The sequence below is a fragment of the Schistocerca nitens genome, chromosome 5 (assembly GCF_023898315.1).
Source record: "Schistocerca nitens isolate TAMUIC-IGC-003100 chromosome 5, iqSchNite1.1, whole genome shotgun sequence".
In the NCBI taxonomy this organism is placed as follows: Eukaryota; Metazoa; Arthropoda; class Insecta; order Orthoptera; family Acrididae; genus Schistocerca; species Schistocerca nitens.
Genome location: NC_064618.1, coordinates 594,195,647 through 594,212,731, shown reverse-complemented (window position 1 = coordinate 594,212,731; position 17,085 = coordinate 594,195,647). Strand labels below are relative to the sequence as shown.

General features: G+C 39.7%; 1 protein-coding gene across 1 annotated transcript in view; it reads left to right on the top strand.

Moving 5' to 3' along the window:
• Positions 1-11,315, top strand: part of LOC126260601 (nephrin-like) — a 502,530-nt gene extending 491,215 nt beyond the window's left edge. Inside the window, exons 13-14 of the mRNA XM_049957937.1 lie at positions 783-928; positions 10,973-11,315. Coding sequence (XP_049813894.1) covers positions 783-928; positions 10,973-11,047 — 221 coding nt within the window. The 3' untranslated portion in view covers positions 11,048-11,315. The remainder of the gene's footprint in view (positions 1-782; positions 929-10,972) is intronic.
• Positions 11,316-17,085: the final 5,770 nt, after the last annotated feature.

Below are 17,085 nucleotides of genomic sequence, written 5' to 3'. Positions count from 1 at the left end.
GTGAATTGGAGTGGCAATCATTAAAACAAAGGCGTTTTTTGTTGCGACGGGATCTTCTCATGAAATTTAAATCACCAGTTTTCTCCTCCGATTGCGAAAACATTCTGTTGGCACCCACCTACATAGGGAGAAATGATCATCACGATAAAATAAAAAAAACCAGCGCACGCACAGAAAAATTTAAGTGCTCGTTTTTACCGAGCGCCGTTCGAGAGTGGAACGGTAGGGAGACAGCTTGAAGATGGTTCATTGAAGCCTCTTCCAGGCACTTCATTGTGAATAGCAGAGTAATCATGTAGATTTAGATGTAGATGTCTTTGTTTCTCAACAAAACTTGCAAGCGTAATTGTTTCCTAGTAGCCTAGCTATAGATTAGGAGTGCAATACCCTGATGTTCCGGTTGTTACATAGTATACTGTTTTCCTGTTGGATAAAATAAGTCTTGCCCAGCGCACAGAATTTGGACGTCATATGACATTGATAAATGTGATACACTGATATAATTTTAAATCTACAGTCCCTTTGAATTAAATTTTTTGCTGAAACCATATAAAATTTTAATATGCTACAAAAAGTCCCATAAATGACTTGCGACATTCTATTAATAACTGAGCACGTTGTTATTACCATTTTGGTCGCTAATATGTAACAAGAATCAGTTTTGTTGTGTTATTATCACCGTCACATATAAGGCGAATGATATTCCTTATACCAAGAATAAAAGTGTATAGAAATGGTCAAAACTGTAGATAAAAATAAAATATCGTGTCTTTTCTTTACAGAAAACGACTACAGGAGGATCGAAAGAGACAAGATCATGGAGAAAGAAAGTCTTTCACGAGCTTTATACATGAATGAAACGACAGACTGCCACACACAAAGCAATGAAGCATTTGAAAAGAGGAGTAACGTAATTTCAGGAAAACAGGTGAAGTATCGTCTCCCATTTACAGTTGATGATTTTGCCAGTAGTCTCTCTCACTCACAAGAAAACGAATGTACTTCGGTTTCGCTGAATAACAATGCGACATGCAGCTGATGTATGGTGATTTTCAGTAATTTATTTCCCACTAACTACGTAATGCTGAAGCGATCCTACAATTTTCTGCATACATACATATTATCAAATTCACAAACAGTCCACTGCAGTGATTTGGAGTGTGTATATGACATAGTTTTATGACATGATACCAACTAGGTACTGGTCAGCGGATACCCAAAAAAACGAAAAAATGGGGATAAGAAGAATATGGAATCTAGAGTGCAAATTAATGAGAAATAAAAGTTTCCGGCGTTATAATCAAATATATATTTAACAAACGAATCAGAACACAGTTGTGTGTTACTCATAAAGAATTACGATATTTGAAGTCAGCACCTATCTCTGCCCCAGGAATACTGTATCATCAGACAGTTAATGTGAGGTGGAAACAGATGTAATGTGTGATAATGAACTCTGATAAAAGCATCCAGACACCTGCTTGGTGATATAAACATGTGGTGTGTCCACCTTTCGCCTTTTGACAGCTTCAGTGAGGCATCTGAATGTATGTGGAGGAATTCTTCCTCAAGATCCGAATCCAGAGGAGGTAGTGATGTTCGACGATGGAATAGGGAGCAACGTCTTCGTTCTGTCTCATCCTAAAGATGTTCCATTTGGTTCAGCACGGGACTCTGGGTAGGCCCGTTCATTTCAGGATCCTTATTTTCCATAAACCATTGCCTGACAGATGATGCTTTGTTGTTAAGTACTCAAAGGAGACCACACTTTAACCACAAGAAACATCCTCATACCGTAACACTAGATCGTACCTACTACGCTGTTGGCACTTCTCCAGGCATTTACCAACAAAAATCTGCCACCGAACTGTCGTTGGGTGTAGTGTGATACTTCACTCCATTTTTCTCGTTTCTAGTCATGCACTGTCTACCAGTTCAGGCTCGCTGACTTCAGAAATGTGTGGCTCGATCGCTGTACCAGTTTACTTTTAACTCTATATGCACAATCATTGTACTAGCTGGACTGTTGGCAGAAGCTTGAGTCTCACAAGTGATTCCTCCCACTGATTTCGTGCAATTTTTTACAACCAACCTACGTAATGCTCGTCGGTTCTTGCCCGTCAGTACATGAGATTTGCCTGGTCTTGGTTCAGTAGTGGTTATTACTTCACCTTCCTGCTTCAAAATCACACCACCAACAATCGACTTGAACAGCTTTAGGAGGTTTGATGTATGTGTGATGGACTTGTTTCTCGGGTGACATCCAATGGTTAGTCCTTTCTCGATACCAATGAGCTCTCCTTCAGAACGACTGTGCTGTCACTGCTTCTCTATTAGCGAAACAACACTCCCCGTCTTCTTTCATACTGGTGGGTCCGCCTCCCGCATTACCTACGGGTGTGTGGATACGTTTTACCAGATAGAGCATGCTTTCGACATTTCGAGAATTTTTGACAGTGAATGTTTGAAGAATTAGTCCTTCAGTATCAGAAACTGCGAAAACTTTGCGCTCTGTTGATGCATAATATTTGTCATGTGCCTGTGAAATACGGATAAGCATTAGTACCGTGTACAGAGCACTGTTAAATTTGCTACTCCTAAGCAGCAAGAGAATTCTCAGCAAGACCACTGATACGAAAAATGTTTTAAAAAAAATCTATAATTAATTGCAAGTAGATTAAATGTATGTATCAGTAGCGATCAGAATGTTTCCTTCCGAATGCCGTGATACTAATAATCGGTTTGCCAGTTCGTGAGCATTGAGGCAATCACGCCACAGTTGCACCAGGTTGGAGAAAGAGGTTTGGTAAAACACCGTTTCCTGCTGCGTGAAAAAGACCGTAACTGCTTGCTGCACATCCTTTCCAAATAGGAATCGTCGACCTTCGAAGGCCTTTCTTAAGGGACCGAAGGTGTGATAATCGCACAGGGACGGATTAGAACTTGTCCTTCATGGATGAGGCTGGGCTCCAAGGTTCAGCGGCGTCTTGTGTCGAATAGCGGGCAGCACGGAACTTGGCGCACAATTTTAAGACAGTGGTTTTCGACAGACATGTTGTCCCAAAAGCATTCTTTATTCTCTGATGGATGTCTACTGGTGATAGTTCTTCGGCAGCCAAGAAAAGAGTAACAGCACGTTGGTCCTGTTTGGTAATAACGTCGTTGTAGTTCTTGTCTCTTCATTTAACGCATACACATCAGGAAGATAGGAATGCCGTATTAAGCCAATTCCTACTTGCCGTGACTTATATAGCCGCATCTGAATTTCGTTACATTTCATATACGTTGCAGCAAAGCCCACGGAAATTTTTGGGTCGCCCAATGCTATACGTTTTGACGTGATTCAGTCGTATAGCGGCCCATTTCTTCCCATGTACAAGTAACAGCAGACCTTGTAATGAAATATTTTCAAGAAATGAAATCACAAAGAGCCACCGTTCAGTTATGGGAACATCAGATACATTATAGCCCGATTTGAAACCCATGCTCCAGACATAATTAACAGTTCAGCTACATTCGCTGTCAGTGTCATTACAGTTACTGGTGATATCAATATGAAGAAAAAGTCTGTTCGTTCATTAATCGATTAAGGAACACTTTTATTTAGAGATACTTCGGACTAAAGAAATAACATTCTGAGATAAAAAGATATGTTATCGATTTGCTTGTAGATCGTCGTGTATTCGCCTCTTTAAAATGACTGTCGTTCTGGACAATGTTACATCTTATAAACAGGGTGTAAATGAATGATGTTTTAAGAATTTAGGAGATTGTGGACGATGAAATTCTCAATATTTACAACAACGAACCTACAGCCGGTGAAGTGAAATGAAGTTTCTGCAGCACTAAGCAATTCTTATGCATTCGGTAGGCTAAATTAAACAACAGAATACTGTAATCTGGAGAACTGCTATTGCCAGAGAAGGTAGCTTACATTCTAATAATATGAACCGAATCAGTAGCTTCACACAAAAAAAATGGCTCTGAGCACTATGGGACTCAACTGCTGAGGTCATTAGTCCCCTAGAACTTAGAACTAGTTAAACCTAACTAACCTAAGGACATCACAAACATCCATGCCCGAGGCAGGATTCGAACCTGCGACCGTAGCGGTCTTGCGGTTCCAGACTGCAGCGCCTTTAACCGCACGGCCACTTCGGCCGGCTAGCTTCACACTATTAGAGTAAATATTCTATGCGACGACCGCCAACTACGTTATAGAATGTGCAACGACGAATCGTGTTTTGTCTCACGTTCTGTAAGATTCTACGCTGCTCTCGCGTCGAATAAAACGCTTTGAAAATGCACACATAAAGTTCTGGTACTGTTCCTAATTGGTCTGAGCACACTAGGGACTTCACATAACCGCAGAGAAAAAAGTCAATAGCCGGCCGCTGTGGCCAAGCGGTTATAGACGCTTCAGTCTGGAACCGCGCTGCTGCAACGGTCGCAGGTTCCAATCCTGCCTCAGACATGGATGTGTGTGATGTCCTTAGGTTAGTTAGGTTTCAGTAGTTTTAAGTCTAGGGGACTGATGACTTGAGATGTTAAGTCGCATAGTGCTTAGAGCAATTTGAACCATATGAAAAAGTCAATAGAGGAGAGGTCATGGGAGCGCCCTGACCGAGGGACTGGGCTCGTCCTTCCAATTGCTCTCAGCTTGAAGTTGTCTTTTGAGTGATGCAGTGACCCGACAATCATATCACCCTGGAATACCATCATGCTGAAACCGCAAAAAAGCTCGCAATTGAAAGAACATATCCTCCAGGCGTTCAAGCAAGAGATTCCCCAGAAAGATCAAATACCGTGCATTATCCAAGCAAGTGATATGATGCGTGTTCCAATAAGGAGAACTACAACAATTCCAACCCTAATGTTTACCGAGAATCTCACACTGTGTCTATCCGAATGACAGGTTCTCCTACTGCTACGAAAATTATTTCACATTCTACCTGTAGTTAATTATTAGCAAAAAGTTCCGAATTTCGTGCTCTGGAATCTTCCATTTAAAAAAAAAAATCGCTCTATTGCACACTATGTACCTATTAATGTCATTTGTGCTACCACAACTTGTCCTGTTTTAAAAAATAGCGCGAATAGTAACAGTTGAGCAAGGTTGAAATATGATCTCAACAATCTTTAATAATTTAACAATAGTCCAATGTGTTGTGTGGCGAGGGCCTCCCGGCGAATAGACCTGATCACCTGGTGCAATTATTTTGAGGAGACGCCACTTCGGGGACTTGCGCGTCTTCGAGGATGAAATGACGATGATGACGACGACTCAAACACCCAGTCCCTGAGCGGAGAAAATTCCAACCCAGCCGGGAATCGAGCTCTGGCCCCATGGCATGACAAGCCGGCGCGCTGTCCACTTTTCAGCTACGGTGGCGGACGATAGTACAGAGAGATGTCGCATATGCAACATCTACTCAGCACCTGGCACATGTCCTCTAAGAACATTGTGAATTTAGACGTGAAATAATTAACTTGTTGGTGGTCATTCCCTTTACTACACTGGAGACTGGATCACGAAATTAATATTTTTTTATTAAAATACATTTAATATTATCACTTTAGTATTGCAGTACTTTATAGTGATAAACCATTCATTAATATGGCGTACCACTATTAATATAGAGGTGTTTGATTTCTTTATGTCCTAGAATCTTCATTCAGTGGATCCTATGGGATATTGTTCTTGTAGCATAATGCAATAAACACAATTCCTGTACCAAAGTTTTACATTTAACAGATAACTTCCTCACTTCATAGAGGCACAGCCAAGTGTTTCGCGAAGTATGAAAACATTTTCGAATGGGCCCTTTGTGCTGTCGAAGGGAGACATGTTGTTACGACAAGGGACGGCAGGTTATTTGGTAATATACCATCGACAGAGTGTGGAGTAGAGAAGTAGCACTTACTCTTGGAAAGCAGGTGAAAGAAGGTGGTAGGCTAAAATTACTTGTTGGACTCCTAGGGAAGCTCGTGAAGGTCTCGTTTGACAGTCTTCAGTCGTTCTGGGATTAACCCGCGCTGATGCTCTTCTATTTTGCAGAGGATTAGGAACCCTTTACAGCGATTCTGGTACCTGTAAGTACGTAGTTCATTTTTAGGTCTCGCTGCCGTGACCATTACGACGCTACCATGTATCTCACAGTTCCATCGCCAGAACACACTCCGAGAAATACAAACTAAGCTTTTGTCTGCGTAATCTCGAAAGCTCTACATTTACAGTCGATATCCCTATCCACGCGTCACAAAGCTATTCAATTGAAAATGACATTATCATACGATTGCACGGTCTGAAAGTGCTGTCGCAAGTATAGTTTTAACTGCTTTCTGCGAAATTGTGGATATGAATGAGGAAAAATAATTTTAATTATCAACAGGCATACCACGACACATGCATAAAACTATTTTACCGAAATTTAACGCAAGCCATCAGTGAGCCACCTGATTACGGGGAACTTATCCTAAAGGTAAACGTCAGGAGGCACCATAACGAGCGTATCATCAGTGTACCCAATTGCTGGCTTCGTTGCATTCGTCCCGTCTAATAATTTCACGATTAGTTACGACGTTAGGCCTTAAACTACGTGCAGCGTATTGACATCTTAGGACAGAGTCTGATGTTTTTCTTGCTCAACTTACAAAGCCCAGCTCACCACTCAGCTGTTCACCCGTTGGAATTGTCTTCAGAGTAATCATGTAATCATTTATGTACCTGTAAATCCTACAGAAGTGTGAGCGTCGCAGACAGCTTAGATCACTGAGGGCGTCTGCGATCTCTATATCACTGTCATTCTCGAGTCATTTCGTCTATAGTTCGTAAAGCATAGTTATTACTGTCATCAACTCACTTACATTTCTGAAACCCCCCATGAGTTCACTGTGTGTTTGCTGTTGGGCACACAGCCCTGAACAAAGCAGTTGGTCTGTGTGTGTTGGTTATCGTGAATGTAACTCTATCCCTTCTTAAAGATTACTGGCTTAACTTCTTTCGAGATTACCGGCAACCTTCCGAACTGTAACGGTACACTGTTTATGTATGTTAAAAAGCGCAGGCTACCCTTTGTAAAACGTCGGGGCAGAAGTTAGCCGGACCTGGTGCCTTCTAGCTTTAGCGACAGATCTCTGTGCAAGGAAATTGAAAACCTGAGTACGCGGGGCATATCGAAATAAAACATATACACCGTAAATAATTAGCGTCACCACACAGCTAAAGAAGATTAACGACAGACGTTGTCGGTAGCGAATATTAATTATCTTCGCGTGGGAAAGTAGCGTGAACTCTGACCCTCTGTTGTATGACAAAGGGGAGAGAAGGATCTCAGGCAGAATCTAAGTAAAAAGCTCCATCTCTGTTTGTAATGGAAGTGGCTGGTTTAATCTCAACTCATTCTTTAAAAATTTTGTCCCTGCATCAGGAAGTGCAACCAGAACCTCTCTGTCGTTCTGTTCCACAGGATGATTAGCGCCAATGAAATGTTCTGATATCGCATATTTGCTCATCTGTCGTAAGCTTGTGCTCAGTATGGTGGTCCTCCACGATCCTCGTAGTCTGACCAGTATATACCAAGTACCAACTCCAATAGATATTCAGTAGCCACCCATCTTAGACAAATTTAGATCATTTTTTGTAGACGCTAAAAGGGCCCTAATCTTACACAGTGGTCGAAAAACACACCTCACAGCCAGTATCTCCAGAATACATGTATTTCTTTTGGTGATGCTACATGCTTAAGGATAAAAGACTGCAGATATAGTTGCCACCTCCCTATTTTTCACTGGCCGGTCTTTCACTATAACCATTCTGGTGGAAAGAGACTGCATGATGGGCGAACTGAACTGACACTCTATCAAGGGTGGACATGACGTGGGCCTTATGAACGAAGACATGAAGTACATCTTCAAGCTAAGCTGAATACATGCAGCTATCAGTCACGATATGCAAGTTAGTGAGAGTTGGGTTAGTATAAAAGTCGTGTCCCAACGTTCCATCACTGTTCTTCGTGTCTAATGCCTATAGAAACGGAAAACAGCCATCGTTCTCCATCTCCATCGTGAAATGAATATTCAGGTGGATTGAGTTCTGACATTCGCAGTTCCATGAAGAAAAACAACAAATGTATAGTATAAATATCTGAACAACAACGCAGTTCTCAGTACCGCTCACTACAGGGCATGTTCCTCGAAATATTCCGTAAATAGATTTGCAGTTAAAAGTGACAAAGGGTTGCCCATCACAACCCTATCTGTCTGCCGTCTACATAACTGAAAAAGCACGCAATTATCATTACCACCGACTCCAGAGCATGTTCCTCAAAATCTTTAATAGATTGACCATAACAGGTGGCAAAGGGCTCCCCGTAGTAAATCCGTGTACTTATAGAACTGCTAATTGAATAAAAATTAAGCAGAAGTTACCTGTTGTCGAATGTTTGCTAATTCTAAACCGAACCTTATGTAATTGAGACGAATCACACAGAGGAATGCGTGAGACAATATGAAAACTTAGTAAATATCGGAGTAATTAAAACGCAGTTTTCCTAATCTGCATAGCAAGTCCACCGAGCTCTTAATGTGATGTACACGCCGTTTTGCTACTAGGCTCAACAGAGTAGCAAACTGTTTTGCTGCTCAATATATCGGAGCACCAAAGTCAGATAAGATAGGCTTAAGAAGCACCTCTTCCGAGTAGGTCTTTGGAAGGCCGTTTAATCTGTGCAAGGTGGCATGGTGTCAGAACGACAATTCCCAATAGCCTCATACGAGAAGTGATAACTCTTCAGTAATTCGTTAGTATTTTTCTCGACCCTTTTTGTCGTGTCAGCACTGAGTATGTGTTACGCTGGATTAGACAGTAAGTACTATATGTTTCGAGCGTAATCGTGCTTGCCCACTACCGCACTGCTCTTGTCTATGGGTAAAATAACGTATCAGGAGCCACTCAGAGTGAACGCGAATCGGTATTCTCAGTTGATGTCTTACTATCGTTAGGCGAAAGCGCCCCAGTCATTACACATCTTCTTTCCTAACCTCAGCAACAGCATTATCCAGGAGATATTCTAGTTCAACAAGATAAAGTTTCTATATCGCCTGAGAGGTCATTAGAGACGAAAAACCAGCTCAGAGTAGATAATAAAGGAAAGGAAATCAACTGTGCCCTCTCGAAGGGATCATCCCAACATTTACCTCAAGTGATTTTGGGAGTCCACAGAAAATCTAAATATACTCGTAGATGGCTGGATTAGGATCTGCACCGCATGGCGTTCCGGATACGAATGCAGGTATTATCATTGCGCCTCCTCCGTCAGAAACTTCCTGATAAGAGGGACCACAAAATCTCCCCATCTTTTCATCACTGCACCGTTACCATATTGGAGAGTAATCACCACCATGGTTACTATGAGTTTCGCCGACAGCAGCGGGTAGGGTTGACAACAAACATCGAGTTTCAGAAGCTGCCACTAGTGTTGCCATTATTTCGTGTTCTAGCATTCCAGTGGGTTGATTTTGTCCTTCTCTTTAGCGTTAATATCTTGAAGTTCTCCGCATTCTGTACTTGGCATTTCTGATAAAGTCTTTATGTTGTGCTTCATATAGCTCTCTAATTGGAAAAAATATCAGTTTTCATCGTTTTCCTCTGCGCTCTTTGAGGTAATTCAGTAACAAACTGAGGCCTATGATCGATCTGCCGTTTACCATAACAACGTTCGTGGAGTATCCATTAGACAATAGATCTCCCTCTTCGATTACGTGTGTCAAACACGCCCATAGTCTCGGTACTATATTCACCATATTTTGCGCAAGACCCATATCGAAGGCAATTCTAAAGTGATCGCTGGCAGAAGCAGTAGCAGTGGCGTTTATGGTAGACTGGGCACCGTCTATGTTCCTCTTTCCGTCTACACAAATTGAACGGATACTCCGTCTCTGTTGCGGAAATCATCTAACAACTGATTCACAATTCCTCGCAAAACTTTCGTGATTAGATAACAACCAAAGCGTAATGTACAAAAATAATTTGTAGTATTCCAGTGTTCCTACATGTGTTTTTTATGAGTTAAAACATTCAAATGCGATCTGGAGGCGGTCAACAAAACTATATTACCGTATATTTCCGCAAAGTCCTTGAACTCTTGATAGAAATCGATAACTGCCGTTTTCTGGTGACATCTAGCGAGTACATTACATAAGTTACAAGTCTGTAAATGAGTAAGATGAACATAGCTTCCGGTATATGAAAGAACATGGTATGTACTAGGTAAATTTCGTTTCTCTAATATACGATAGGCGTATACTAGTCTTTATGTATTTGTACAACTTACAGGTGTCATTGTTTTAAATTTTACTTTACTTCTCCGCTGTTTCTCGTCCGCAGCATGTGTTGTAGTACTTACTCACTTTTCCACTCTTTACGTGGCTGAACTGCAGATGCTTTGGCTGGTATATTCAGCGTCCTGTTGCTGTTTTCTGTGTTCATTAGGAATGTAGAGGTAGATTACATTCTTTGAGCTCCAGTTAAGACAAAAATTAAGAACGTCTCAAAACTTGGGAATATTTAGAGAGCTGCTTAATATTACACGTCTTTGCCATACATGATACATTAGTTGTGACAAGGTGAAATATATTCAACTGTATAAGAAAGAAAATTAATTAAAGGAGCAGAGATAGATGACATATTAAAGGCTGTATTTTCATGTCTGACACCTAATGTATTGGGAGAAGCAGAACAGTAAATTAAGAAAATTCTAACAACAGCGAATGCTGAGATGGCTGAAATTCACTCTTGCTCACTTTTGCTTACTTTTCCCATTTAATGCCGAATGACTGTCTGCGTTAGTGTCTTTGATGTTTTTTAATCTTATAATAAATAATGTAATCTAAATGTTTCAATTTACAGTCAACTGAGTCTAATTAATGTTATAATCAATGAAATTAATTATTGACCTGTTTCTCCTGCTAGGTACCAATAATTTCCGTAAGCTGCAGTGAGGACAACTCTTCGAACCCGCCACGGGTTTCTGTGACCAGATTTTGAAGAAATGTAATTTGAGATGCAACTGGGAAACAACTTCTGTTGCAGCGTTTGAAGAAGTTCTTTGTTCGACATGGAATTCGTCTTGTCAGCAGCAGAGAAAACTTGGACAATTAAATTTCTCCTTCTACATCAGTGACTGTGACCGAAAGCGTTATTTCTCAGTGCACGTAGCTATGATGTGCATTACTGAAAAAAGTGTGTTCTGTGAAAACAGTACTTTGAATAAGAACTATGATTTATGTTGTCCTGCTGCGTAAAATCTCAGGTAAAAGCCTAAATTTCAAAAAGTTTTGTTACGAAGAGTGAATTCTAAATAAATTTACGACTGTTTTATTTGCTGTCTTTATCCCGTTCCCTGAAAGTTACTAATTTAGTCCATAAAGATATTCTTCTGATCCTACAATTTACCTTTCGTTAACAACTTCTGCTCGTTAGGTATAATAGATTTTAATGCTCTAAGTGATGAAATAAAATGGAAAGCACAGTTCTAAAGATTGTATTCGACATTCTCGTATACATTGAAGCTATACAACTCGACATCATTTTGTTATTGTCTTACCTTTATTTAATCTGATTCGAGATTCTCTCCTAATTTATATCACTCTCTGTAGGCTTGAATTATATTTATCATATTGAAGCCTCAGTTTCAAATCGAACATCAAACAGAATGCTGAAAGTTGCACTACAATTAATAATCAAGATGTGTTACCTGATTTTCTTTAAAGCGTCATTAACATGTCTGGTCAGTCTCTGGATGATTTAACTTGGAATACATTTACCACTGAATATCACAACAATGATATGAGTTTTTCCAAATTTGTAGTGTTTACTACACAAATGAGGATATCTGGTTTACTTGGGTATTAAAAGCACTGCAAAGTGGGCAACAAAAATTCGTGTTGTACGTATATTCTAAGTACCAAGTTGATGCGTGACCGCAATCTCATGTGCAGATCTCGCCAAATCTCTCTACCCGATTACAGTCTTTCGAGGTCAAACCAAGACAAAAATTTAGCACTTCCCCAGACGTCTTCCATACAGAGGAAATTCCTCTCATATTACATGTTCTTGTCAAACGTGCTGCATTATTTGCGAAACAGTCAGAGAAATTTAGAAAATCGCCGTCGAAGGAGGGCAGTTTTTGAACACTATATGCGGTAAGTACCTTTATTTCTACTGTGAACCTGCACTGCCGAGTAACAGCACAGGGTAGAGCTTTGCTTTGGATTACAAAGCACGAAAGCTTGATTTGGGGGTCTAGGTATAAGTTTTTTTTTTTAAATTTGTTGCGTCCATGAGAGCTTTAATACACTCTCTTTCTTAAATGGAAGATATTTTATAGTCATAGTTGATTTGAATGTTCCATGTAGCAGTTCTAGGTCTGACATATAAGATATATTCACGACGTAGAATGATATGTTAGAAATAAATTACATGTCACATGGGTATGCATACACTTAGACACTGTAACTATGTGGTTTGCATGCTTGCAAGGGAACCAATAAGAATAAATGAAGCAGGAATAGACCAGGAAAGAAGAGGGGTGGAGTTGGTTTACTCCTGATTTGGGTGAGGGGTATAAATGAAGCAAAGGAAGAAATGGTGAGCACGGACTGGAACATATGAATCGTGTTATAAGAACGGAGCAAACATTAGAGGCGAAAAACGTTTAGCAGTGGAACAATAGAGACTATTGTTGTTTGATTTCTGCTTTAGTATTACAGAACGGAAAGTATTTTGTACAAGACTTGCTGTAATTGCTGTAGAGCGTTTAAGGAAAGAGACACCAAAACATGATCGAAATGGTAAGTGCAACTCTGTAATATTGAACGAAGATACTTATCATGCATATTCTTACAGAGTTGACAAACTGTCTTTCTTTGACGTCGATTTTCCCCTTAAAATATCACGTGACGAAATTTTCATTAATGTCCTGTTACTACGCTAAGTAATCTCGTCTTGGTGTCCGAGTCGGTGTATTTCGTTCATCTTGTACTATATCTTTGCAACACAGTATGGACTTGTGAGGGGAAAGGTTTTTCATATTTTAGTGTTATCTGGAACTGTTGTCTGTAAACTCTGTTTGGGCACTATATATGGTTTCCTTTACTATTAATGCATTCAACACCGGGAAATTGATATCAGTCATTTAAAATTGTATAGGGCGCAGGCTGTTTGGAACGGGAACTGTAAGTGAGACAGTAGTATTATTTAAGCCTTACAGCGGCTGAGTAGTAAGAAATGTAGCATCACGAAGGATACACGTGACGTAAGTGAACGAATTTCGTAGATTAGATTGACGACAGCTGATAACTAATAAACATTACTCCCACACATATTTTCCGTAAGCCTTCGTTCGTCAGTTCTTTTTCATTTTTATTCCTTCATGAGTCATCAATCTTCGGGCTGGTATGACACGACCCGCTGCGAATTCCTGTCCTGTGCTGTACTTTCCATCTCTGAGCAGAAACTGTTGTAACATAAGTCCTCAATGATCTGCTGGGTAAATCCCAATCTCTGTCTTCCTCTACAGTGACTGATAGCTGCATGTATTCAGATTAGCTTGAAGATGTACTTCATGTCTTGGTTCATTTCCTCCTCTTAACAGATGTCCTGTCGTTCTGTCCCTTCCCTAATCAGTGTTTTCCACATATTCCTTTCCTCTCCGTATCTGCACAGGACCTCCTCATTTCTTACCTTATCAGTTCACCTAATTTCCAACATTCTTCTGTAGCACCGCATCTCAAATGTATTGATTCTCTTCGGTTCTAGTTTCCCATAGTCCACGTTTCACTACCACACAAAACTGTGCTCCAAACTTACTTTCTCAGAAATTTATTTCTCAAAGTCCTATATTTGATAATAGTAGACTTCTGTAGGACAGGAACGCCGTGTTTGCAAATGCAAGTCTGCTTTTTACGTCCTCCTTGCTCCGTCCGACATGGATTACTTTGCTGGTTAGGTAGCAGAATTCGTTAACGTCATATGCTTCGTGACCACCATTTATGATATTAAGGATGTTAAGGAACTCACTGTTCTCATTTCTGCTACTTCTCGTTACTTTTGTCTTCATTTGATTTAATCTCAATTCATATTCTGTGCTCTTTCGACCTGTGCTTTTTCTGTAGTTTCACTGAGGACAGCAAAAAAATTTGTGAATCTTATTGATATCCGTTCACATTGAATTTTAATTCAATTCCTGAAACTTTCCATTTTTATTTCCGTCATTGCTTCTTCCATCTATAGATTGAAGAGTAGACGCGAAAGACTACTGGTCTTACAGTCTTTCTAATTAATACGAGCACTTCGTTCTTGGTATTCCAGTCTTATTGTTTCCTCTTCATTATTTAATATACTGTATATTACCCGTCTTTCCCTTTAGGTTACTGCTAGTTTCCTCATGATTTGGAGTTCTTGAACTATGTCGAACGCTTTTTTCAGGTCGACAGATAGTATGAACTAGTCTTGATTTAGTTTTCCGTCTCGCTTTCATTATCAACCGAGACGCCAGAACGGCCTATCTGGTACCTTTACCTTTCCTAAAGCCAATCTCATCTTCATCTGACACACTCTGGGTTTTGTTTACATTTCCGTATATCATTCTTGTCAACAACTGGTATGCATGTGCTGTTTAGCAGATTGTGCGATAATTCTCGCTCTTGCCGGCTGCCGGCTTTGTGGCCGAGCGGTTCTAGGCGCTTCTGTCTGGAACTGCGCGATCCCTACGGTCGCAGGTTCGAATCCTGCCTCGGGCATGGATGTGTGAGATGTCCTTAGGTTAGTTAGGTTTAAGTAGTTCTAAATTCTGGGGGACTGATGACCTCAGCTGTTAAGTCCCTTAGTGCTTAGAGCCATTTGAACCATCTTGTCGGCTCTTGGAAACTTGGGAATCGTGTGGGTCATATTTTTTCCGAAAGTCTGATGGTATATCACCAGTATAATACATTCTACACGCCAACGTGAATAATCGTTTTGTTGCCACTTCCACCAATGCTTTTGGAATAACACTGTAATATTATCAACACCTTTTCCTTATTTAATTTTAAGTCTTCGAAAGTTCCTTTAAATTGTGATTGTAATACTTTCTTCCGTATCTCTTCCCTATCGATTCCTATTTCTTCTTCTATCACCTCCTAAGATAAGTGCTCCCCTTCTAGGGGCCGTCAGTGTTGTCTTCCAACTTACCCGCTGTCTTCAGTTGAAACTTCCTAGCTGAGAGGTTGTGGTCGATGTTTAAATTTCCACCTAACGTTTCGTCGCCATCTGCCTGAGATATCTTCTGAGATCGTCTGGCTACTGTCTCCTCTTAAACAGTGGCACTCCCATAGTTCTCTCTGTCTCTCTCTTTCTCTCTCTCTCTCTCTCTCTCTCTCTCTCTCTCTCTCTCTCTCTCATTATTTTCCAGTTGTATTGACCAATTAAAATCACGTTAACAACTTCAATTACTCTTTTTTCTTTGTTGTTGTTTCCTATTTTTGCCATATTCCATCACTTTCTCCCCATAAACTCTCTCCTTTTCTTCTGTCCCTGTTGTTCCTGATTTTTTTTATTTCTTCTGCATTTAAAGCCTTCAAAATATAGTATTTTATTTTTAAAACAGTTTCTTTCTGCTGTTTCTGATTCTTTGGTGCTGTTCCTCTGTAGATCTTTCCTTAATTCTGTAATCCATGCAGTTGTCGATTTCTTCTTCTAGAAATATAGGAGTATTTGTTCTGTCAGTCTATTTCCATGCATTCCATGGAGGTGTCCGAAAAAGGTTAATCTTCGTTTGGCTATTGGTTCAGATATTTTCTCTATATTTCTGTAGATCTCATTACTTATTTTTCAACCATATGCAGTTTTTATTGCACATATAATTTTTCTAATAATCTTTCTTTCTAGTACCTCTAGTTTGTCCATCTTATAGTTCATCGTTAGGCATTCATATCCCTATAAACATTCTGGTCGTACCACTGTCGTGTAGTGTTTTAGTTTTGTTTTTATAGATATACATTTCGTGTTGTGAATATTTATGGTTTAACCATATGGTCTTTTCATTTTGTGAATTATTACATCTACTGCAGATTTTTCTAGTTCACTGTGGTGTTTAGTTTCTCCAAGATATTTCAATTTATTTATTCACTCTATTTTACCTATTTGTGTTTCTATGATTTTCGGCACATTTCTGATATTTCTCATGAATTTTGTTTTTTTAGCGGTAATTTTGAGACAGTTCCGTTTGACATTTTTTCCAGAGGGCTTATTTGAATAAGGCTTCTGTCAGGGTTTCTGAAAGTGTTGCAAAATCATCTGCTTAAGCCAAGCAGTTTACCTTAATTCCATTTGTTTTCCTTCCCAGAGTTATTGGTATAATTTTGTGACTTTTTAGTTCTGAATTCCAGATCGTTTACCAATTTTTCTTAGAACACAGTTAAACAGTAAGGGTGATAAGCCATTACCTTGTCTAACACCAGTTTTTATTCCAAATGACTGAGGTACTTCTTCCATAAATCAGACTTCAGGTATTCTGTCTGTTAGTGTTTCACAAATTATATTTGCTAATTTTGATTTAACACCAAATTCTCTAATGAATTTCTCTTTTGTTTCTCTATCTATGCAATCAAATACTTTCTTGAAATCAATAGATAACACTATTATTGGTTTGCTTCCTTAACATTCTATGCAGAATTATTGACTTTAAGTTAAAGATTTGTCTGCACAGGATCTTCCCTTTAGAAAACCTCCTTGATATTCTTCCAATTGTTTGTCTAAGGTATATACCACTCTGTTGAGGAGAATTTTCGCTGATATTTTGTACGCCACTGGCGGAAGTGACACTCCTTTGCAATTATTGACATTTTGTTTGTCTCCCTTTCTATGTAGTGGGTGGATTAATTCTGTTTTCCATTCAACTAGAATCTTTTCAGTTTTCCAAACGTTCTCATAAAGCAGCTGTAGATCCTTTGTGATTTTTGATTCTGACAACTTCAACAATTCGGCGGTAATGGAGTCTTCAGCACTTGCTTTATCGTTTTTGGGTGTTACGATGGCTTCATGAA